Genomic DNA, 24,314 nt, shown 5'->3' with positions numbered 1-24,314 from the left:
GTAGTTACAACCGACGTCCAGCCCTGTGGGAAGTATGAATCGATTACGTCGACAGCGTCCGTTCTTGGAGAGCATTCTGAGAGAAGCCAATCGGTTCAAGCGAGAAGAGATGTTACAGCACGCCAACGCCGATCAGATCAACGCCGTGAGTGAGATGGTATTGAATTTGCTCAAGAACCGCATTCCGCTCAGTCCACCGATCACCGCCAAGCTGCGACGATATAAGAAGGTCTTGCGCGAACTGGGTAAGCGCAGAAACTCGTTGAAGAGAAGGCGAGAAGGTCTCCTGTCACAGAAGGGTAGCGGGTTTTGGAAAGGACTGCAACAGATCTACCAAGCATGTCTCTGCAAAACACCCTCCAGACAATGATGAAAATGTTACGCGAATCGGCGGACAGAGAAGCAGAGTGGGAAAAGAGAGCAGACCATTGGCACAAAGCCTACGCCCGCGTCAATCATGACTATTTGGCTTTAAAATACGACGCAGAGTGCGAAGATTGCATTCGAGAGAGGCAAGAGACTCCGGAAGGAAAGACCCTAGTACTGTGCAAGGAGTGTAGCGACAAGTGTACATCGAGAAGCGACTTGAAAAGGCGCATAGACAAGTTAGAAGAGGAAGTTCGTTACTGGCAAGGGTGTTACGAAAGCTTGTTAGAAGAATACTTCAAAGATGACCGAGGAAGTCGTGATGGTTCCCGCTAAAGACTTGAATCGTTTGGTGCAATATTACAAAGGCGAAATCACGGACAATGCATTGTTGAACAAAGCGGCTCGCATAGCAGCCGAAAGTCACTTGCTGTTAAAAGATAAATCCGTTCCCGACGGTATCGCCGTGGCACGAGTGAAACCTCTCGCTCGCGAACGGGCTCGTTTGACCAAACGGATACGTCAATTTCCCATGGGAGGAGTAACAGCCAGACGGCCGGGCGAAGAAGCGGAGGAGGAGGAGGAGGAGTTGGAGAATGTAGGTTTGGTGACGGGACCCGTGGAGACCATGTTGAAACAACTCATAAAAGGGAGTGCCAAGAAATCACCTCCCACAGTCACCCCGAAGGCGACAAAGAAAGCAAAAACGGCACCTGCGGGCAAACCGACATTGGCAGAGAGATTCAAGAGTTTAGAAGAGAAACTAAAGACGAGGAAAAAGCCAGCTGTGCGAAAAACGGAAGCCGAGAAACTGAAACCATTACCCGGTTGGGAAGATTGGGCCAAAGGCAAAAAGTTGAGACGAAAATTGGAGTATGACGAAGACCAAGAAGAAGAGGACTGAAAAAAAGACGACACGGCGACGACAACGCGGACGTGGGATCGACATTCAGAAGTGGCTCGGGAAGACTGGAATCGAATTTCACTGGCCCGGTTATCAGTACATGGGTCCCGGAACCAAATTGGCAAAGCGATTGAAACGCGGGGACCCGGGCATCAATCGATTAGACAAGATCGCCAAACAGCACGACATCGATTACAGTCACGCCAAGAATCTAAGGGACAAGTGGAAAGCCGACGAGAAAATGATTAAAGCCATCAACAAATTACCTGGAAGTAAAACCATGACGGAACGCATTGTCAAACGAATCATGCAAGCCAAGAAAAAGTTGAAACTTTAATGTTGTTGAACACAATAAAGACGTGGTTAAACGTTTACATGTTGTCGTATGTGCATTCGATCACCGACTTGAGCAAACAAACAAAACTCTCGTACTCGTTCCCAGTACACCCGAGAAAGGGGGATACCCCCATCCCCCCTCTCTCACGTGATTTTTTAAAAAATAGCTTTACAAGCGTGTTTTTTCTCAGTATCGCCGACCCAAATTCTTTGAAAAAGCATGGCAATTTGCGAGCAATATATAAGGGATGGTGGTCTTGCTAACTCACTATGAAGTGTGAGTGTATCGCGAATATCGAATATCGAAAATCGAATATCGAATATCGAATATCGTGTATCGAGTATCGAATATCGAATATCGAATATCGAATATCGAAAATCGAGTATCGAGTATCGAATATCGAGTATCGAGTATCGAGTATCGAATGTCGAGTATCGAGTATCGAATATCGGAGGGCTTTGATGACGTAGGTCCCAATGGGACCACGTGGTCGATATCCAGGCTCACCATGTTGAATAAATTAAAATTAAAGCCGCCATCTTGAATACATTAAGTGATGACGTAGGAGGGTTTGGTCACGTGGGTCCCTAAGGTACCACGTGACCCATATCCGCGCTCACCATGTTGAATAAATTAAAAGTAAAGCCGCCATCTTGAATACATTAAGTGATGACGTAGGAGGGTTTGGTCACGTGGGTCCCTAAGGAACCACGTGGTCGATATCCGGGCTCACCATGTTGAATAAATTAAAAGTAAAGCCGCCATCTTGAATACATTAAGTGATGACGTAGGAGGGTTTGGTCACGTGGGTCCCTAAGGTACCACGTGACCCATATCCGGGCTCACCATGTTGAATAAATTAAAAGTAAAGCCGCCATCTTGAATTCATTAAGTGATGACGTAGGAGGGGTTGGTCACGTGGGTCCCTAAGGGATCACGTGGTCTATATCCGGACCTGTGATTGGTTCACTGCCATAATCCTGCAATCTGATTGGAGCACTGTGAAAGCGCCTACCTATACTACTAATATCCTTTCCTTGAAGCGAAAAATGCATAGTGAAAAAAATAATTAATAATTTAAGAACTACTTTTAAGATTGGGCGTATAGAATCTATTATTTCAGTCACAGTTGTTCTTGGCAAGAAAACAACACTCAAACAAGCAATGATTAGTCACGTTGTCAAAATTGTGTTACATACGGGGTACTTGTACCAGTCCTGGCCGGAGTAGATTTTTTATCTCAGATCACAAAAAATTTCGCTATCAAAGAAACAAAGAATCCGAAAATGAATGTTTTTTACCATGACAACTCCATAAACACTGTTAGCTCAAAACATAAAATATCAGTACGTATTTCTTTTTGTTGTTGGTGTTGAAGGTATCTTAGCCAAAATTATTTTAGCATACAAAAGCCTTCACAAAAGACACACATCGAAGCAGTTCTCCTTTAGCCTAAAGCATGATGTGGCGGGAATGCATCTGATGAAGTGACCGTTTTAGAAAACCTATGCTCAAATCACACAACTTATTGAATGAAAACATCTTCTTCAAATATCCTTTCCCCGAAGCGAAAAATGCATGGTGAAAAAAATAATAATTTAAAATGACACTTCACAATGATCAAGCGATCGTTACCCTTTATAATTAATCATTTATTGTATTTTAATCAAAATAATCGCTTAAAACGTAAAATGGTGAGAGTGTTTACAAATAGCGTACCTGTATTTTCACAGCGAAGACCGCTGGGCCAATGCACTTTTTTAGAATCAGTCTCTTCCGGATTTTCTTCATATCTTAAAGCTTGGTAAAAAGTTGGTAATGCCGCAAAACAACTGTGAAAACAATAGCAGATTATAAATGTAAAACAGTTATGTTTGATTGTCAATCACTTGCGATTACTGATCTTCATCTCTAAAAGCTTTTTGCAAATATCACGAACCAACTGTGAAAACAACGGTCGAATGTGAATGTTAAAATAGACATGTTTGATTGCCAGCCACTCACGATTATCTTCATATTTATGAGCTTGTTGAAAGCCGTTCATGCATGATGGCACGACACAACTGTAAACAAGCAGTACGCGAATGCTAATGCAGGCTTTTTTGTCTCTGCAAAAAGTATTTTGAAAAGTCACTGATACCACAAAACAACTTTGGATACAAGCGCTCGTGAAGACTTGATTTTACAGCTACTGTTTTGAGTTCTCCTAAAACATTAATCAATGCTCTCTTATAAAGGTCTCCGCACACGTGGGGAAATGTCGCAGGGATACGTCGCAGCGACATGTAGCAGCGACAAAATCATGTGTTGTTCACACTGAGGGGACATGTAGCAGCAACAAAATCAAAATTTGTACACAGACAAGTAACTGTAGCGGGAACATGCATGTGCCCCAGGGACGTGTCGCAGCGAAACCTCCCCTTCTCGTGTGCTGATTATTTTTGGCAAGCGCAACACGAACTTTGAAGCTGTTTTGTCCCTGCGACATGTTGCACGGACCGAATTGAACTCGTTGAACTTCGTGCAACATGTCGCAGGGACAAAATGATGCAGGAAAGCAAATGAATGCCAAAAGTTATCAGCACAGACGAGGGGACGTGTCGCTGCAACACGTCCCTGGGGCTTGTCCCCCCTACAATTTCTTGTGTGTGAACAAATTTTGTTTTTCTTGCTGTTACATGTCCCTGCTTCACATCCCTGCTACATGTCCCCTCAGTGTGAACAACACTGAATAAAGTCATGATTTTGTCGCTGCATGCTACATGTTGCTGGGACATGTCCCTGCGTCTTGTCCCCACGTGTGCGGAGACCTTATGATCCGACAGCTATTACCAATCAATATCTGGTATGCAAACCAGGTTGTAGAATGTATGCCCTTAAGCCGGCATACTATAGGAACATCACCTAAACAGTCTTTTGAACTGTTGAGAAGTTCAGACAGGACAAAGAGCTTTCAGGTAAAGTTGTACAATTGCTAGCTAGGCTTCAAATATTTTGTTTCCCCTCAAAATATTTCATTTGCTTGGTAATCTGTTGCTGTTGTTGTGGTTGGCCACTGAAACGAAGCCTTTTTCTTTGAATTGCTGAAAGTGTAAAAGGACTGATTGGTTTTGTACTTGAATTGGACAAAATTTGAAGCCTTTAACTCTCAGAACCTAAACACATTTTATTGCAAAAGTAAAAATCACTTTACTTTATGAAGGATTTAATAACAAAAATTAGCGAATACCAAAACCGTTTCAAAAGCGTTTGCCGTACTGAAGCAAAGTAGTAACTACAAAAACTTCCATTCTTTAATCATTGTTAGAACGTGTTTGATAGCCGTCTCCTTCTTTACAACGATCGCGATCGTAGCATATTCCTGCACGCGCGATAATGTGAAATATTGACCGTTTAAATCAGGTGTCTGCTTAGTAGCTATTGCATCACCAGCTAAAATTCTCATAATTTTCTGTCATTTCCGGACTTCACAATCGAGAAAGAAAAACTTGTTTAGATAAGTTTAATTCATAATACTTGCGATATACATTGTAATTAATAAAATTATCTATCGCCGACTAAATTGACTCTGTCTTACCAACAGGCTTCGTTCCGTCAACATGTTCGCTACAAATGTGATGTGTTTTTCCCTGTCTCTGGTTTTTGTGGTTGGACCCCAAGTTGTCTTGTCAACTCCAGTGAACAAGACTACCGCGGATGGGAAAATTTTCATCACTGGAGACCATAACGAGGTTGTCGTGTCCACGGCCCAAGAAGGGAAGATCGCAGCGCTATCCGCACAGGTTCAAAAGATGTCTCAGAGATTAACAATTTTGGAAGGACAAGGCATGTATATAGTCTAAATTCCCTGAGCGATCCACCTCACATTAGTGACCACATAACATAAAACAAGACAAATTTTAGCCACGCACACAAAATTCTTTATATTAAACCTCCACAATTACAATCATCTCTTGGAAACAACCTCCTTGACTTAGCAAAACGGGTTTTGCAAATATTCTCTGTTGAATCAGTAAAGTAAAAGGCAGCTTTTATTTCATAGATTTTATTATCGACTTAGCCAATTTATTCCCGATACTTGAAGTGTCGGACACAGGATAATACAATAGATATCAAATATAGTGATTGTGAAATGTTTGTCTGAAAATCTCTCTTATTCTTACGTCTAGAAGATTTGTATCTAGCCAAATGGCGTTCTTTAACTAAGGTGTGCGTCGAAGATAAGAAACAATTGTTTTGTGATTTATTTAGCTTTTAGTCGATATAATCTTTCAGTCAGTCGAGTCAAAGAGTTATGAAATCTAGCGAGAATCGAAGAGGAGAAGAATAAAATCTAGTGAAGACGAGACAGTGTGGGCTATCCTTTCTAATTCCCTACAGAAGTTATAGAGAAAAATATGAAGTGCAGACAAGATTGATTGAATTTGTTTTTATTTCACTGTAGTCGCAGCAGGTTACGCTCTGCTGTTCCCGCGAAAAGGAACCAGTGATTACGTCATCATACGTGGCATGCCAAGCCTCACAGCCGTGACAGTTTGTCTGTGGATGAAAACCGCTGATACAGGGAATGAAGGAACACCACTGGGCTACAATGTGGGATCAACCAACGAACTGCTTTTGCATGACTACAGAAATTTTTGGTTCTGGATTGGAGGCACTCAAAGGTACAAATGATGTCTAGCTACTAGAAGTGAACATTCTACTCATATGGCACAAATTAACTTAGAATTATGATAAAATTCGCCAAAGCCAAAGCCAAGCCAAAATAGACTGAATAAAATGATTTAAGTAACGAGAAACCTCTAGTGAATCATGCCATTACTTGCCCTGGATTCAGCAGTTTAATAAATACATTCAAGCCAAATCGATCAGAGAAAATTATAACGATAGTTCTTCATTGAATTGTTAGGTATGTTTGTCCATTAAAGCAAACTTTTCAGACGGGGTGCCTGTACAATTAGTGAGAAAATCAAACAAACAGCGGAAATAAGAAATAAAGAATAAAAAGATGTCAGGTGCGTGATTTTTTAAGGCTATTTGTTGTTCTCTTTAGCGGCAAAACTTCCGTATCTGCAAATGATGGAAACTGGCACCACATCTGCGCAACGTGGGAGAATACCGCTGGATCACGCAAGATGTACAAAGATGGCAAGGTTGCTTTCTCTGCTACAGGTGTTAAAACAGGTAGATTCTTCTACTGAGTAACTGTTCCTGACCAAATATGACTCTTGACTAGTTCACTAACTGTGTAACATACAAGTCATAACAGCACTTCACAGAGTAAAATCAATGTCATTTTGGTACAATTACGATTACGTTCTCTGGTATTCTGTAAGTCTGTTTGACAAAAAAAGGTACGATGGAAAGTATGGGGTGAAAGGAGCTTGAACTTGTTTTTCACTTTTGAATCTTGCTTGAAAGAAAAGGGGAAATTACTGTTTAAATAAAGAAGGTAGCTTAACCGTCGTTTCTCTTGGCATTTTCATAGGCTATGTGATCCGTGGTGGAGGAGCCCTGGTGCTAGGACAGGAGCAAGACTCGGAAGGAGGAACCTTTGATGCCAAACAAAGTTTCATTGGTGAAATGACAGGTGTCAACATCTGGGATCACGTGATAAAAGACCAAGAAATCACGCGCATGTCCAAGTCGTGCCTGGCAGGGGTGGGGAACGTGTTTCAGTGGAGCGACTTTAAAGCTCACTTGAAAGGCTCAGTGAAGATAATAAAGCCGTCATGTTAGAGTTAAAAACCTCCATGAAGATGCCAGCTCCCGCACATACACACTGATGTGACATGTAAGCATTGTAGAGCAACATTTAAAATAAACTTGGGAAACTATCTTTTGTTTGTTTTATTTGTGTTTGGCAAAATTCGAGCATCCTTCCTTGATTTCTATCTTTCCAATTTGTGTCTTTTTTTGTTTTAGGTAAGGGCGAGGCTAAAACAATGCGACCTTTTCTCGTGAATTTCAACTTCCAAAGTGTTATTCGAACTTTGCAAAGGCTTTCCAAAGACAGATTCACATACAGTTTATCTTGGAAAAATACAAAATTTGAAACACGTTTGCTTTAAAACTAGTTTTTCATATAACATAGTCAGACATTGCTAGTAAAAACTGCGCATGACCCAAGTGTACACAAGAAAAGATTTCTAGTTGCAAGTTACAAAGATGAATGTTTTCACATTATTCGGAAGCCAAGAGAAAACATTCTGGAATAAGCAGGGAACTTTTCAAATATTGCCATAGCGCTAGTTCAATCTTAAGACATAAACCAAAGCTTGTTAAAAGCCGTTCATGCATGATGGCAGGAAACAACTGTAAACAAGAACCAATCAATGCAGCTAATCCAGTGCAGGCTTTTTTGTCTCTGTAAAAAGCTTGTTAAAAACTTGAAGTTTATGAAACCGCGAAACAACTGCGGAAATAAGCGGTCGTGACGACTTGATTTTACAGCTGCTGCTGTTTTTCTGTTTCCTTTGGAAGGCAACAGTTAACTAAACTCAATGATCAAGTCAACAGCAAGTAACTTTATTTCTTACTGCTTATGTAACATGTACAGGGCACACCAGCAAAAATTGACAGAAACTGTCGGCTTTTGTTCCTCATCGTCTATTACATGTATACACGCCCGGCCGTGCGTGTAATAAGATGACGTGTGAAGGAGCATTTTAACTGCAAAGTTTGCGTCAAGTTTTATAGCTGCGAGTTCCTGTCGCTTACTTCCTGGCAATCTTCACAACAATACGTACAATAACAAAATGGAAGAAACTAGCGAAGAACTTTCGAAGTTTTTCTTGGCGTTGATCTTTTAGTCTGTTTTATGTAAAAGAATAAATGGTTCATGCTTTTAGCTGTGCGCATATCGAGTCGTTATGGATGCACTTGGGAAGTTTGGAGAACACTCTTTTCTTCTCTCTCAACTCTTACGCATCTCTCGTGCTCCCAAGCTTCCTGCGTGCATCCATAACTCGATATACGCGTTTTGAGCATGAACCAATTCTTAACTAGCAGTTGACATGTTTTTTGAGCCCAGAATCTACAGCAAGGTAAAACATTCGCGCCATTGGTAAACATTATAACGGTTACATCACGTAAAATATCAAATTTTTCGCTTGATCGAATGTTTAGTTACAATTTAGGCCGCATTCCTCTTTATCACTACTCTGCGCCTCTAACAAGGGAACTTTCTTTAGTAACGCATGCGCAATGCCCATTGAGCAATTCAGTCCCTGCTAACAGAGTCTCCATTAACCGGGTTCCTGCAAAGTAGAGCAATTACAGTGTAATTTGCCATCAAAAAGCGATGAGTCAAAGACGTTGAATGGAAATCTATGGAAATTTCGTGATCATAAAATAACAGAAATAAGGTCAAATTTACGAACACTTTCACAGCAACCCTGTCTGGAACGGTTTTTATATTTTATCACTGATTCTGTCTGACTTCAAAGGAATTCACTGGAGTCTCGAAGAATCGCTTAAAAAAATGAAAAGCAGAATTTGGCTTGAGTTAGCGAAAAAGTCGAACGTTTTTTTGTGTGCTGCCAACAAATGTCAAAAGATAATTAACTCTAACCAAATTATTTTTCACACAAAAAGAAGAAATAACATTTGCAGACACGACGGTGTCAATTTAGATTATGTTGTTGACATGAGAAAAATTTTAATTAAACAATTTTAATTTACTAATCAGTCAGGAGGTATATTTTAGTTTTGAATATAATTTTTTAGCCAAGGTTCAGTGACACTTAAATAATAGGCTCTTCATTTGACAATAACTAATGCGTCATTAAAATCGAGAAAAAGAAACATGTTTAGTTTATATTAACAATATACTTTGTAGTAAATAAAATGTTCTATTATCGACCAAAGTGCCTTAGTCTTACCAGCAGGCTTCGTTCCTTCGACATGTTCGCTACAAATTTGATGTGTTTTTCTATGTCCCTGATTTTTTGTGGCTCTACCCCAAATTGTCTTGTCAACTCCAGTGAACAAGACTACCGCGGATGGGAAAGTTTTCATCACTGGAGACCATAACGAGGTTGTTGTGTCCACGGCCCAAGAAACCAAGATCGCGCTCGCTGAAATTAAAAGAAAATTACACTCGTTGAGCGCGAAAGATGAAGGGTTGGCCAGAAAACTGCAAGTCGTGGATGAGCGAATCCTGCCCCAAAACGAAACTCGAGGAAAACTGGATGCAATGAATGAAACCATTAAAAATATCGAAAAGAAGGTGGATTTTATGAACAAGACGAATGCAGCCCTGTCCGCAAAGGTTCAAGCCATGTCTCAGAGATTAACAACTTTGGAAAGACAAGGCATGTATATAGTCTTACTTCCCTGAGCGACCCACCTCAGTCACTTCTTTTTAGTGACCACAAGCGTTAAACAAAGCAAATTTCAGTCATGCGGCCAAACTATTTTTAAAGCATCCACATTACAATTATGTCCTGAAAACAACTTCCTTGGCTTTACAAAACGGTTTTTGTTACTAACAATCTATATTTGAATCAAGTCAAAGACCGCTTTTATCGTTTTGTATATATTACCGCAAACTGCAGCTTAGTCTTTAGAAAAATTCTCAGATCTACGGTAATTTTTCCTCACATTTCCTTGGCAACTTAGAAACCGGTCATTATTTACAGGGAGAACTGGGTTGGACAAAAAACGTACGAAGTATAAAAAAATATTTACAAACCTGACGGAGATATGAAATTTTTAATTAAAAGAAATGATGAGGTATAAAAAATTTCTTTTAATAACAATTGTGTACACTATTGTAGTAGTAGTAAAATTTATTTAAGTGTCAATCGTTCTAGCGTTTTACACACTAATTGGTGACCATCTAATTAAAAACTAAGATAAAAATTAAAATTATGTGAAAATTGAAACCCTAATTCCTATTCTACACTGTGTTTTTCAAGGGAAGTACACAAAGGAAACTATGTTCAGTATTTCTGTCACTAAATATTCCTTACTTCTATTAGATGTCAACTCATCACTTTCAGAACAGTTTCTTCCACGTGCGTCGTCGTTGATGAACCACTAGCACAGAACCTCTTGTAAAAGAGAGCAGAATAGTTTATTTTATTCAAAGCCTCAACTACCATCGGGATAATGTGTCACAGAAAAATTATGTTCTGCCTCACAAAAAGCAGAGCATTGTTATGAACTAGCGGCTTCAGACTTCACAAAATTGACAGAATTTTCTCTTCAATTTTGGTGGTTTCTTCAATTTTCTTTCTCTAATTTTGCTGGTTTAAAATTTGGTGGATTTCTCCAACTATATCACATTTCGTCATCAATAGTTCTTGTTTATTACCACAGAATTCAACTATAAGATCCAACAATCTTTTGCATTGCCCAACATTGCTTCCTGATTGTTTCTTCTATAAATTGTCGGCCACTCTTTTACGCTTCCTAGACTGCTCAGCTTTGCTATTTGAGATGGATGTCCCTTGGCAATGGCTTTGTTTGTGGCTTCCGCATCTGTTTTAAACCTTATCCACCTCATCCTTTACATGAGTAACTTCCTTTATCTTCAAATCTTCACATCCAGGATTTATAAAACTTAAAAAGTACTGACATAAGTTCAAAAAGTTCAAAAAAGTCACCAAAGTATCGTTAGTACCTTCCACCATCTACTGTAAGTGTGCAACAACCAACAAAAAAGTAAAATGGTACTGAAAGTGCCTTTGCTTTTTACACTGGGGCATGAAAATTTGGGATAGAAGTAAAACGGGGGGCTGAAGAATTTGAAAATTATTCTTACAGGGTTTAACAAAAATTTGAAAAAAAAATGTTTTTGTCCAACCAGGTACTCCGTTTAAATAATATTCCCTATACTGCAAGTTTATTAAGAAAAGTATAAAGTGCAGACAAAGACTGATTGAGTTTATTTTTGTTTCACTGTAGTCGCGGCAGATTACGCTCTTCTGTTTCCGCGAAAAGGAACAACTGACTACGTCATCACAAGTGGCATGCCAAGCCTCACAGCCGTGACAGTTTGTCTGTGGATGAAAACCGCTGATACAGGAAACGAAGGCATACCACTAAGCTATGCAGTGTCTACAGTAGACAGCAACGAACTGACACTCTGGGACTACAGAAACTTACGTTTAAGAGTAGGAGGCAGTGAAGGGTAGAAACGTTTTCTAACTACTGAAAGTTAACATTTCATTCTAATTGAATTAACGCGAAACCCCTTGTCGTTTTCAGTTATTACTTTCTTTATACTAAATATAATAATAATAATAATAATAATAATAATAATAATAATAATAATAGTAATAATAATAATAATAATAATAAAAATAAAAATAAAATAAATAATTAACTTTTATTGCGCAATTATCAATTTAAGAATTTTAATTGCGCATTACAATATCATCCGAAAAAAAGAGCTAAAAGTTAAAATTTTAAATTCACAAAATAAAAAAATATAGCGCTATAAATACACGTCTAGCCACGTTGAGATAGTAAAATAAAATGTTCTTCATTGTGACAAAACGACACATACACGCTAAAACACATAATTCATTTTTCTTGGTCATATTTGAATATATAGTTGACTGGCCCGCAAGTACCTGTGGCTAACCAAAAGAGGCCAGTCTAACATATATATTTTTTGTATAAAGAAGGAACTAATGATGATAAAACTTCCTTGCCGTTTCACTGTTTTGACTGTTACAAAACCTTGTGAAACCACTGAAAATTCTCTTAATCACAAACGATGATTCAGCCGTCGTCGTTGTATGGTTAACGATGTTTAGTAAAAAAAACTGAGAGCTTAAAAGAAAGCAATAAAAAAATAGATAACATTAACCTATTCTTTATGTGATGTTCTCTTTAGAGGCAGTCCTTTTGTATCTGCAAACGATGGAAAGTGGCATCACATCTGCGCAACATGGGAGAATACCGCTGGATCATGGAACTTGTTCAAAGATGGCAAGGTTGCGGCTTCTGGTAAAGGTTATTAAACAGGTAGATTCTTCAGCTCAGTAACTATTCCTGACCAAAACTCGCTGTTATTCGATACAATTTTGATTAAGTTTCGTGATATTCTGTGAGTCTGTTTTACTAGAACAGTTACAATGAAAAGCATGGGAATCAAGGCCAGTTTTTTTGTGTTTCATAGGCCACGTGGTTCGTGGCGGTGGAGCCCTGGTACTAGGACAGGATCAAGACTCACTGGGGGGATCCTTTCAAGCCTTTCAAAGTTTTATTGGTGAAATGACAGGTGTCAACATCTGGGATCACGTGATAAATGACCAGGAAATCATGCGCATGTCTAAGTCGTGCCTGACAGGGGTGGGGAACGTGTTCAAGTGGAGCGACTTTAAAGCTCACTTGAAAGGCTCAGTGCAGATAATTAAGCCATCATGTTAGAGTTAAAACCTCCATAAAGATGTCAGCTCCGACACATACACATTGATGTGATATGTAAGCATTGTAGAGCAACATTTAAAATAAACTTGGGAAACTATCTTTGTTCGTTTTGTTCGTGTTCTGCAAAAGTCGAGCATCCTTCCTTGATTTCTAATTTTCCTTTGAGCTGTTGTCAGTAGCTCTATCTACTGGTTATCTTCTCAATTTGTATTTGACCCTTTTTGTTTTACGTAAGGGCGAGGCTAAAACAATGCTACCATTTTTTTCATAAATTTCTACATCCCCTTCGGAAGTGTAATTCAAACCATGGAAAAACAGATATACTGAGAGTTTATCTTGAAAAACAAATTTTGAATTTTTTTTTTTTGCTCTAAAAGCAGTTTTTCATATAGCAACAGTCAGACGTCGTTGCTACAAATTGTGCGCGACGCAGCTGCTCTCAAGAAAAGGAATAAGCTAAGAAGGGGACTTACAAAATAATAAAATTACTGCCCATACCGCGGGTCCAAAAGTGAAGAAACTCTATGCTCAAAACAAGCAACTAATTTTAATTTATTTAAAAATAAAAACATCCTCATCATGTTTCCTTTCGAATTGCCCAAGCTAAAAGGCATGGTGGAAAAAAATTAAATTGAGGAAAAAACGTTTGAGATGGCTGTATAAAATCTATTCTTACAGTTGTTCTTTTCTAGGAAACAACACACAATTTTAAACAAACAATGTTTAGTCGCGTTGTCCAGATTGTGTTACATACAGGGTACTTGTACCAGCCCCGGAGGAGCCTGATTCTCAGACGGTTCCAGGTCGCTCGCGGCGTTTTAAGAGATTGGATTTTTAATCGCAGATCACACAGATTCTTTATCAAAGAAACAAAGCGTTTTGTCTTAAACACGAGTTGCATTCAAAGCAGATAGCATCTTCTGAGCATTCCTTATTACTGGTATTTCTTATCGGCGGTAAATTTGTTTATCCTGTAGTTAAATCACCGAAGAAGGAAGAACACAGCACTTTTAAACGTTGGAAAGAGCAAATTTCCAGTTACACTACAAGATCAAAATTTACATATGATTTGTTGGAATGTGGTCGAGTCAGACACAATAGGGGACATTCCTAGCTGAGAGCCTTAGAGAAATATAGTTTCCTCGAAACCTCTGCTATTTTTCACTGAGAACTTTGCTTAGTTTTCCTTATTTTATTTATTTATTTATTATGAATGTTGTGAGTAAAAAAGGTTTTTTGAAAGTTTTGTATTTCTAATCTTACCCATGGTGCTCCGCTGGCGCGCTTCGCGCGCTGGAGCTCCGCTATAAAGGAAATAACACGAGTAAAAAATCAGTCTTAAAGAGTTTAAAGGGCAAATAACCGGGGAGGTCCGCTTTTAGGCTTGCCTGAATCTTTATGTTAAGTTATCTTTTAAGGTAACCATAAACATACCTGCTTCACTCATCTCTACTTGGAACCCAAAAGAGCTCAAAAGCAAACAAAGCACTTGATCACTAAAGGCTTTTTTACTCTTCTTAATGGAAATATTACCATTTTCTTAAAAGGTAAGGTGTTGCTATGTGATCGCATTTCAGAAATTTACCAAAATGATTATTCAACTCAAAACCAATATCGCCAACCTTAAAAAATTGTGATTTGCAATCGTGAAACAGTTTCCAGATAGAAGGTTTCATTTCGAATTATTTATTACTCGCTAAACCCGGTTTCGTTAGAAAAACAACATTGTATGATCACGTTTCGTTTCGTGATCTGTAATGCTATACAATTAGCGCCGTGTCATGTAAGACAATTCAGATAAACGTTTCGTATCTGTTTGCGAAAAAGTATTTTCTTGAAAAGTCACTTTAGTTGTTATTAACTGTCCTTCTCATTTACTAAGTGCTTTTTCTGGATCAATTAGATGTCTTTTACTCTAATGGAAATATTACAATTTACTTAACGTGTAATAGCACTGGATCAATTACAGACTTGTTAAATTTTGTAAAATGGGAATATGTTGCTATGGGAAAAAATCAGCGACTCAAAACTAATATCGTCACCCTCCAAAAATTGTGATTCGCTGAATCGTGAACCAATTTCCCAGTTTTCCAATAATAGGTTTCATTTCAAACAAACAATTTATTGCTCGTTAACCCGGTTTCGTTAGAAAACAACATTGCATGATCGCCGTCAATTTCGTGACTTGTAATTGGCAAACAATTGGCGCCATATGATGTGCTTGTCAATTTTTTTTAAAAAAGTGAAATTTATCAGCGTTATTTTCGCCTTCTTTTAGCCTTAAATTTAAGTAAGAATTTGCAGCTTTTTGAACTCGGCGAAAATTCTTTATTTATTAAATATTAAAAAAAGCCTTAGGAAGGTGAATGCAACTAAGCATGCGCTGTTTGCAGGCCCAACTGGCGCCAGTAAGTCTAGATAGCTGTAACCAGCAATTAAACACAATTTTCGTTCATGACAGATGTCAATTTTATATTTGATCGTTTTGTATCGAGGGCCACGTAAAGAACAGAGAGACACCGATTGCATTCAGTTCTTCACAGAGAGCTAACCAGTAACGAAGGCTTATCACACAGAAGAAGAAAACACCTGAACGAGAGAATCCCTCTGTGGTGAGTCATGTTTGTGGCCAGTTTTGCGATATTAACACTGAGCTAGTTAATATCGAGTTAATATCGCGTTCGTGCTCTAAAGCCGAACGAGTTCATGAGGATAGTTCTTACTCAAAACCGTTCCTGTTCATTTTACAAAATACAAGGCTCCAAAACATATTTTACTCTTGCAAAGCCGACTGCAAATGAAAAAAAAACAAATAAAGCAAAATCGTAAATCTACAAAGCTAAAGGAAAGTTAGAATTTCTTCTTCTTGGTTAGTGTGGAAACCTATGGGTGTTTTTAGCCTAATAATTTATTAGGCAAGATATGTCCTGGCCGATCCTGAGAAGATCGACGACCAGTTAATATTTTTAATTTTATCGCTTTTTGCCCTTTTAAGCTTTAATTGTTAAAAAAATATATTTGAAGAAATCCTTTGAGAAAGTAAAATTCATATGTGATATTTTTTTATTTTTGTGTTTATTTGAATGGTTGCGAATATTTTAATTACAATACAATACTTTAATTTGACACTCCCCTTACGGGGCTTTTCAGTGACAATAAATTACAATATGAATAAAAATTTTAAAATTATAAAAACTACAATCGGTAAACATTACAATGATAAAAAGTTACAACGATAAAAATATTTAGAAACATGACTCACCACAGAGGGATTCTCTCGTTCAGGTGTTTTCTTCTTCTGTGTAATAAGCCTTCGTTACTGGTTAAATATTTAGCGAAATTTTATGCACCGTTTTAGCGCACAGTGCCTTTACCCCGTAACTTGGATTAATTAATTCTTTTAATAAAAGATAAGCATGGTTTCGTGTTCAAAGCGTTGGTTCGCGTCTTCATAAGTATCAATAAAAAATTAAGCAAGGTTTTGTGTTCAAAGCGTTGGTTCGTGTCTTCATAAGTATCAATAAAAAGTTAAGCAAAGTTTCGTGTTCAAGGGCTTGGTTCGCGTCTTCACAAGTATCAATAAAAAGTTAAGCGAGGTTTCGTGTTCAAAACGTTAATTGGCATCTTCACCAGTATGAATAATAAGTTAAGCAAATATTCTTGTTCAAAACGTTAATTGGCATCTTCACCAGTATGAATAATAAGTTAAGCAAATATTCTTGTTCAAAACGTTTATTGGCATCTTCACAAGTATGAATAAAGTAAGTTAAGCAAATTTTCGTGTTCAAAGCGTTGGTTCGCGTCTTCACAAGTATGAATAATAAGTGAAGCGAAGTTTCGTGTTCAAATTAAAGCGTTGGTTCGCGTCTTCAAGTTTCGTGTTCAACCAGGGCCGTAACCAGACCTTTATCATAGTCGAGGCAAGAATTTGTTACGGGCTCAGGGGCATGCCTTCAGAAAATCTAGAAGCTCTGACACTCTTGAGAAAAAATCTATCTTGTTCATCTGGGGGATTATCTTCCCAACAAAAGTTTTTTTTTTAATTTTAAGTAATAATCTAGACGAGGCAAGTGCCTCTTCTTGTTAACAAAGCCATTGATTCGTGTTCAAATCGTTGGTTCGCGTCTTCAGTCACAACAATCAATAAAAAAGTTGAGCGAGGTTTCATGGTTCGCGCCTTAACAAGTATCAATAAAAAGTTAAAATTTCTTGTTCAAAGCGCTGGTTTGGGTTTTCACAAGTATCAATAAAAAGGAGAGCAAAGTTTCGTGTTTAAAGCATTGGTTCGGGTCCTCGCAAGAATCAATAAAAAGTTGAGCGTGGTTTCATGTTCAAAGCGTTGTTTTGCGCCTTCACAAGTATGAATAAAAAGTTTAGCGTGGTTGTTTTCGTGCTTCGAGTAATGCCAGGCGTTTTTATATTCAGACTAAGGTGGTCTGAATGAGACACATAAGGATAATTTTTTTGGACTCTCGTCTTCTTAATCAGTCCGACGAGCACACCGACGGTCCAATTTTTTCCTAGGGTACACCTGTGAAAATTGACTATCCTCATAATTAAAAGCTTTTTAACAAGTTCGTGACATCAAGAAACAACTGTGAAAACAATGGCTGTGGTCACATCAACGCTGCTAACTACAGTTACCGTATTTATTCGATAAAGCGCCCACCTCGAAAAAAGCACTCACCATATAAGTAGGAAAAGTTAATAAGCGCCCACCCCGCCTCACTACTCCTAAAAAAAAAACTGAAGTGTACGAGAAGTGTAACTATTGACCTTAACGCATGACAATTGGGTTGAATGTTGTTGACTAAGTATTTTCAATGAACCTTATAATAATCTGCTTTAGTTTATCTTCACGTTTCGTTGCAAAATAAAGTCACTAATTGTTGAAATGGTGAATATTTAAAAAGCTCCCAGCCTCGAATAAGTGCCCACCTCGAATAAGCGCCCACTCCCAAGGTCCAAAAATGTAATTGGCGTCGCGTTAACACCAACACAGTTAGTTCTGGTTAGCTTTTGGATGACATCAGACTTAAAAGTAGTTCGTGACAGCCCTAACATGACTGACCAGAGAAACTGCTATGTCTGGTTATCTTTTTTTGTTTCATATCTTCGTGCGGGAAACCGTTGTCGAAATGTCAGAAATTAGGTTAAACTTTTACAGGATGCTAGACACCGCAGAATGCAAAATTTATTGTTTGCTTTTTTTGTTTTTTAACCCTCGCCCCGGTATTTTTCACGGTATGTTCATCCCACGCATGCACGTGCCAAAAGAAACGTCAAACACTGCATTTGATTGGTTGTTTGATTGAAAACTAAGGTTTAACCCATGTATATAGCTTTAGGGTATAACTTAAGGCCCGGGCCAAACGTCGAACTTTACATGAGTCGAACCTAATGCAAATGATCAAAACCTATTGTTTTTGGTCAGTTGCATTAGGTTCGACTCATGTGAAGTTCGACGTTTGGCCCGAGCCTAAGTTACTTTGCATTGTTTGGCTCATCAAGGCGTCAATTTCCTAACTATATTTATAGTGAACAGAGAAGAGATCACATTACTGAAATAGTTAACCAAAGTTATCCCTGTCTTAACTCTAGCTAGCAGCCTTGATGTGACCCCGGCCAATAGCAGATTGTGAATGTTTAAAACGATATGTTTGATTGTTAGTCTCTCACGATCATCTTCATATCTAAAAGCTTTTTAAAAAGTTTAAGATATCACGAAAAAACTGTGGAAACAACGGTCGAATGTGAATGTTTAAACACTTATGTTTGATTGTTAGCCGCTCACAGTAATTGCGTTCGACGGTAGGAGAACGCATCCTAATCTTGTGGTGAGCTGTGGTCCCGCAGTTGTCCTGAGAACGCGCAAGCGAAAGTCGTTCTATGTGTCGTACTATGTATGTATGTCGGTATGTGGCAGGTTGGCCTCGATCTCAAGACAATAGAAAGCAATTAATTGCGTCACAACAACGTCAACAATGACATTGAGCCGCAATGACAGCGCGCGCAAAAACAATTCAATTAAGCCGATACCGCTAGGCTCTAAACAATTTTTGCGTTCGACGTTGACCAGTGGTCCCGCGGTTGTCCTGTGAACGCGCAGGCGAAAGTCGTTCTATTTATCTTGGTATGTGGCAGGCTGGCTAATTAATCACGTCACCGTTTCTTCGCGAGAGACCCTGGGAACGAGGTTGATTCGATCTAACCATCTTCTTTGGTTTGCGTTTTCGAATTTACCCCGTGACTTGTGCTGAAAACTAAACGTTTCGGCAGCGCTCTTTTCAGCAGTAGTAAAAAAAAAATTGCTGTTCTGCCTCGTGAGCTTTTGGATTGAGATTGTTTCGCTGATAGTTTCAAGTGAAACAGAGCTTGCAAATTCCACTGTTCAGGACCGCAGCAGGCCAAAGAACATTCACCTACATAGCCGTAAACCTATGGAACAGCCTCGATATTAAAATCAAAAACGTTAAATCTCTGTACTATTTTAAAGCAAACCTTAGGAATCATCTTCTTTTAAACTTTTAATCATTATTTTATTTAGTGTTCAATTTTATTTGTAAATATTAGTGTTAAGTAGTTTTATTTTTTATTGTAAATAGTTTCTGGAAAGCCCTATGGGGAGATTACTATTAAAGTTCTTATCTTGATGTTGGACGTGCGCTTTATGTTGCGCACGTGGTCGTTTCAGATTTGTATGACGATATAAACAGTCGCGTAGCTCGGTATACGCCTGCTAACCTTATCTTGGGTACCTATCTTGGGTCGAACGCACTCCCCTAATCTCTGATTATTACTAGTCTTATATTTATGAGCTTGTTAACCCTTAATATGCTAAGTCCGGATAATTCCGGGATTTGGAGGAATGGCCATTCAACCACTTATGACGTCACCAATTTACACGTCAGCAGATGTTTGTGACGTGCAACTTATAGAGTTTGGATAGATCTTTCCACAGGAGTGTCCACCTTGAACATTGACTGCATTCCGACAGAGCTTATCGAAAAAAAACGTGATCAGTTTTTGGTGTAAAATTGGTGCTAAAACAGGCCAATATACCCGTACTTGACCATGGTCTCCTTTCCAGGGTTTTCCATTGATTAACATCAAAACTTTTAAGGCCAATAGAAGGCGTGCACAAAGTTAAAGTTAAAGAGAAGAAGAAAGCAGAGAAAAACGAAAAGGAAAGGAGCAAGGAAAAGAATCGGAACGGTTCAGAAAAAAAAATTGGCTTATGCGCATGCGCCAAAGTAAAAAGTTGTACATTTTTTACATGGAAATGCCATCAAAAACTTAAGGCAGTGTCAGAAAGTGCATTCTAGCAAAGTTTAGAGAAATTTAGGACCGTAGAGCCAAGAAAATCGATTAACCGTTTAAAGAAAACGCGTTTTTTGGAGTAATTTCGGCATATCAAGGGTTAAAAGCTGTTCATGCATGATGGCACGAAACAACTGTAAACTAGCACCTGCCTTAACTTTAGCTAGCAGCCTTGATGTGACCACGGCCAATAGCAGATTGTGAATGTTTAAAACGTTATGTGTGATTGTCAGTCTCTCACGATTATCTTCACATTTAAAAGCTTGATAACAAGTTCGTGATAACACAAAACAACTGTGAAAACAATGACAGAAAGTGAATGTTAAAACAGTTATGTTTGATTGTCACTCACGATCGTCTTCATATCTAAAAGCTTTTGGAAAAGTTTATGATCTCACGAAACAACTGCGAAATATTATGAAGGATTTGAATAACAAAAATTAAAAGTACGAAAACCGTATCAAAAGCGTTAATTATTGTACTGAAGCAAAGATTTCTATTCTTTAATCATTCTTAAAACCTGTTCAATTTTTGTCTCAGTTTTGATCGCGATCGATCGTAGCAGTTCTTGTTAAAAATTATATTTGCAAGTTTATATTTACTATATATTTTCGGTACTGTCTTTTTCAAGTGTATATTTATTATATTTACAGTTAATATTTACAACTTTGTAATTAACAAAATTTTCTATCGCCGACTTCAGTCTTACCAACAGGCTTCAGGTTCCGTCAACATGTTCGCTACAAATTTGATGTGTTTTTCTATGTCCCTGGTTTTTGTGGTTGGACCCAAAGTTGTCTTGTCAACTCCAGTGAACAAGACTACCGCGGATGGGAAAATTTTCATCACTGGAGACCATAACGAGGTTGTCGTGTCCACGGCTCAAGAAGCGCAAATCTCATCTCAACTTCTTTTAAACCTCCACAATTACAATTTTGCAAACATTCTCTATTGAATCAGTAAAGTAAAAAACAGCTTTTAACTCGTAGAATTCATTGTTGGCTTAGCCAATATATTCCCGATACTAAAAGTTATAGAGAAAATTATGAACGGACAAAGACTGATTGAGTTTGTCTTTGTTTCACTGCAGTCGCGGCAGATTACGCTCTGCTGTTCCCGCGAAAAGGAACCAGTGATTACGTCATCATACGTGGCATGCCGAGCCTCACAGCCGTGACAGTTTGTCTGTGGATGAAAACCGCTGACACAGGGAATGGAGGAGTACCACTGAGCTATGCTGTGTCTGGAGCAGACGACAACGAACTGACACTGTGGGACTACTTATTTATTTAAGCGTAGGAACCAGTAGTAACAGGTGAAGCTAGAATACTTTCTAGCTACCGGAACAAACTTTTTCGTTCTGATTTAAGCAACGCAAAGCCTCTCGTCGTTTTGTTACTTTCCAGACTTTCTCGGTATTAAATGTCAGCCACATCGGAAGCAGGAGAAGGAATATTATAGTTATTCGTTGTAGCAGAGGGTCGAAACATTTCTAAACTTTCCTCTCCAGTTTTGAAAGAAAGAAAAAACAAGAGAGGAATAAAGGAAAGTTCCTACTAACTCTTCTTGTCCCCAGAGCTAATAGCTTCCTTAGCCGTTAGCAAGATATAGAATTTGAAAATCTTGAGTTCCTCTTATTGACCGATCGGCTGACTGTTTCAGCATATCGCTTCACTCAAGTTATAAACTCTTGTGAAAATATTGAAATTTCTCTTCACAAAAGATTACAAATGATGATGTCAAAGAATATACCTTATTAGAGGAAATTAATGCTCGTGTTAAATAAGGAACGCGACTTAAATTAACGCGAATTGGAGATAATCTTACTGCTGAATAAAGGCAATCAGTAACGCGAAAGAGGAGGTTAATTTTTAACAGAGATAAATTAACGTGATAAACACAAGGAGGCGCAGTTTGTGTCAACAACAACAACAAATTTTCTTTCAACATTAAATTTTTTTGGCCGAGTCATAAGAAGTAGATGTGTAAAGCGTCAAACTGCCCTTCTGAAAGCTAACAATTTACCCGTAAAATCAGTTTACATTGCAAAAGATTGAAATACAGTTTGCAGAAAAGAGCAAGTCAACTATGTCTAGACAGGATCCAGAATTTGAGGAAATATTAATGGCAATAAAGATCATGGAATTTAATGCTTGAAAAATTAACGACTTCGACAAATAATTGATCTGCTCGCTACTGAAAAATCACGATATTTTGCTCAACTTCGTCCAACAACTGTTAATTAACCTATTCGTTATCCGATGTTCTCCTTAGTGCCAGTACTGGAATATCTGCAAACGATGGAAAGTGGCACCACATCTACGCAACATTGGAGAACACCGCTGGATCATGGAATTTGTTCAAAGATGGCAAGCAAGGGGCTTCAGGTTAAGGTCTTAAAACAGGTAGAGTTTACTTATTCATCACCAAATATGACAATCAATAACTATGATAAACTTAATACAGTAATAAAAATTAAAGATAAAAAATACAATATTTAAGGGAAAAGGTCAGTTTACTTCAAACGTGCTTTTTTAAATAAATCTGAGTTATGAAGCGAAAGCAGGCTGAAGCGAGCCAAATCTCGCATGATTAACGATTTTGATAAAAATGTAAAAATCTTAAAATATAATTTATTTATATTAGTAACTGCATAAATCCATCGTTTTGTTGATATTATCGCAGGCCACGTGATCCGTGGCGGTGGCGCCCTGGTACTAGGACAGGAGCAAGACTCAGTGGGAGGAATCTTTGATGCCAATCAAAGTTTCATTGGTAAAATGACAGGTGTCAATATCTGGGATCACGTGGTAAATGGCCAAGAAATCATGCGCATGTCCAAGTCGTGCCTGACAGGGGTGGGGAACGTGTTTCAGTGGCGCGACTTTAAAGCACACTTGAAAGGCTCAGTGAAGATAATTAAGCCATCATGTTAGAGTTAAAACCTCTATGAAGATGTCAGCTCCGACACCAGCTAAATAAAATACACACACGTGTGATATGTAAGCATCGTGGAGCGTCTATCATTAAAGATAAACTTTCAAAGCTACCCTTCGTTCGTTTTTTGTGTTCAATTCGAGCATCCTTCCTTGATTTCTAATTTGCCTTGTCTTTCCGATTTGTATTCTGTTTTTTTTTTTTGTTTAAGTCAAGGGATAGCAATTTATGTGAAGGTAGATAGAACAATATCGTCATTCTGCATAATGTGATCCAGAACACAAAGTCACAAAGAATAGTTTTGTTCTTATATTGTACTTGCACTCTGCATACAAACCTGTACAGAAAATATACGCGGCAAACTGATCCTGATGGCTAAAACAGGGAGGGGATCAGAAAAAAGATAGTTTTTTTTTCTTCCTCGGAAAGTTGTTTTGGGATTAAAAAACTTTACTCGTGCTTATTTGATTATTTGAATGTAAGAGGCGCAGTGGCCTAATAATCCTTGTACGAGTCCTGGCCGGAGTCACTGTGTTGTCAGGCAAGACACCTAACACACGCAGTGCCAGTACTCTCTGGTTCACCCGGGGTATAAATCGGCACCGGCAAACTGTTAGAGAAACGTGGCATTTTTTGTGGGGAGGGGGGAAAGTCAGCCGCGGACAAGCATCCCATCAGGGGGGGAGTAGAAATACTCCTACTTGATGCACAAGTGTGTTCTGAAAACTCCCTGTGTTGCGTGACATAAATACACTCCAAGTCACTGACTTCCTGTAACAGAAACAACAAGTGGTATGGGTCACTATGGCTCGAGCCAGGGCTCCTGCTCGAGCGTAGAACTGTTTGATTACAAATTGCATTTGGAATCATTTGTTTACCTATAATTTATAAGATCGTCATATAGGATGTCGTTACGTTGATGAACGTAAGCTACAACATGTGAAAGTGGAGTTTTATTGTGCCAGTTTAAGTACAAGATATGGATATTATATTCTTATTTTGGTGGCAAACCTGTAAACTATCTTTTAAGCTGAGTGCTCTGACCAAGGGAAGTAAAGCATTGTA

The 24,314-nt window shown here is 38.4% G+C and overlaps 1 protein-coding gene and 2 pseudogenes across 5 annotated transcripts in view; all 3 read left to right on the top strand.

The window, feature by feature from the left end:
* Positions 1 to 7,438, top strand: part of LOC144651104 (neuronal pentraxin-2-like) — a 31,829-nt gene extending 24,391 nt beyond the window's left edge. Inside the window, exons 3-5 of one of the 3 annotated variants that reach the window (XM_078510991.1) lie at positions 6,061 to 6,271; positions 6,661 to 6,791; positions 7,096 to 7,438. In XM_078510991.1, the coding sequence (XP_078367117.1) occupies positions 6,061 to 6,271; positions 6,661 to 6,791; positions 7,096 to 7,346 (593 nt within the window). In that variant the 3' untranslated portion in view covers positions 7,347 to 7,438. Of the gene's footprint in view, positions 1 to 6,051; positions 6,272 to 6,660; positions 6,792 to 7,095 lie in introns of all 3 variants that reach the window. The other 2 variants (XM_078510990.1, XM_078510988.1) reach the window with 2 other exon arrangements.
* A 3,356-nt stretch (positions 7,439 to 10,794) lies between these two features.
* Positions 10,795 to 23,354, top strand: LOC144651107 (neuronal pentraxin-2-like; annotated as a pseudogene). The gene is made up of 4 exons (XR_013570259.1): positions 10,795 to 11,745; positions 12,457 to 12,587; positions 12,742 to 12,993; positions 23,251 to 23,354. The product of XR_013570259.1 is annotated as a neuronal pentraxin-2-like (transcript).
* LOC144651108 (neuronal pentraxin-2-like) lies at positions 21,405 to 23,259 on the top strand (annotated as a pseudogene). The gene is made up of 3 exons (XR_013570260.1): positions 21,405 to 21,627; positions 22,587 to 22,717; positions 22,998 to 23,259. The product of XR_013570260.1 is annotated as a neuronal pentraxin-2-like (transcript).
* Positions 23,355 to 24,314: the final 960 nt, after the last annotated feature.

Source organism: Oculina patagonica, chromosome 4 (genome assembly GCF_052425735.1).
Source record: "Oculina patagonica isolate OP01 chromosome 4, crgOcupat, whole genome shotgun sequence".
NCBI lineage: Eukaryota > Metazoa > Cnidaria > Anthozoa > Scleractinia > Oculinidae > Oculina > Oculina patagonica.
The sequence above is the reverse complement of the archived record's forward strand: the minus strand, read 5'-3'. Positions and strand labels throughout refer to the sequence as shown.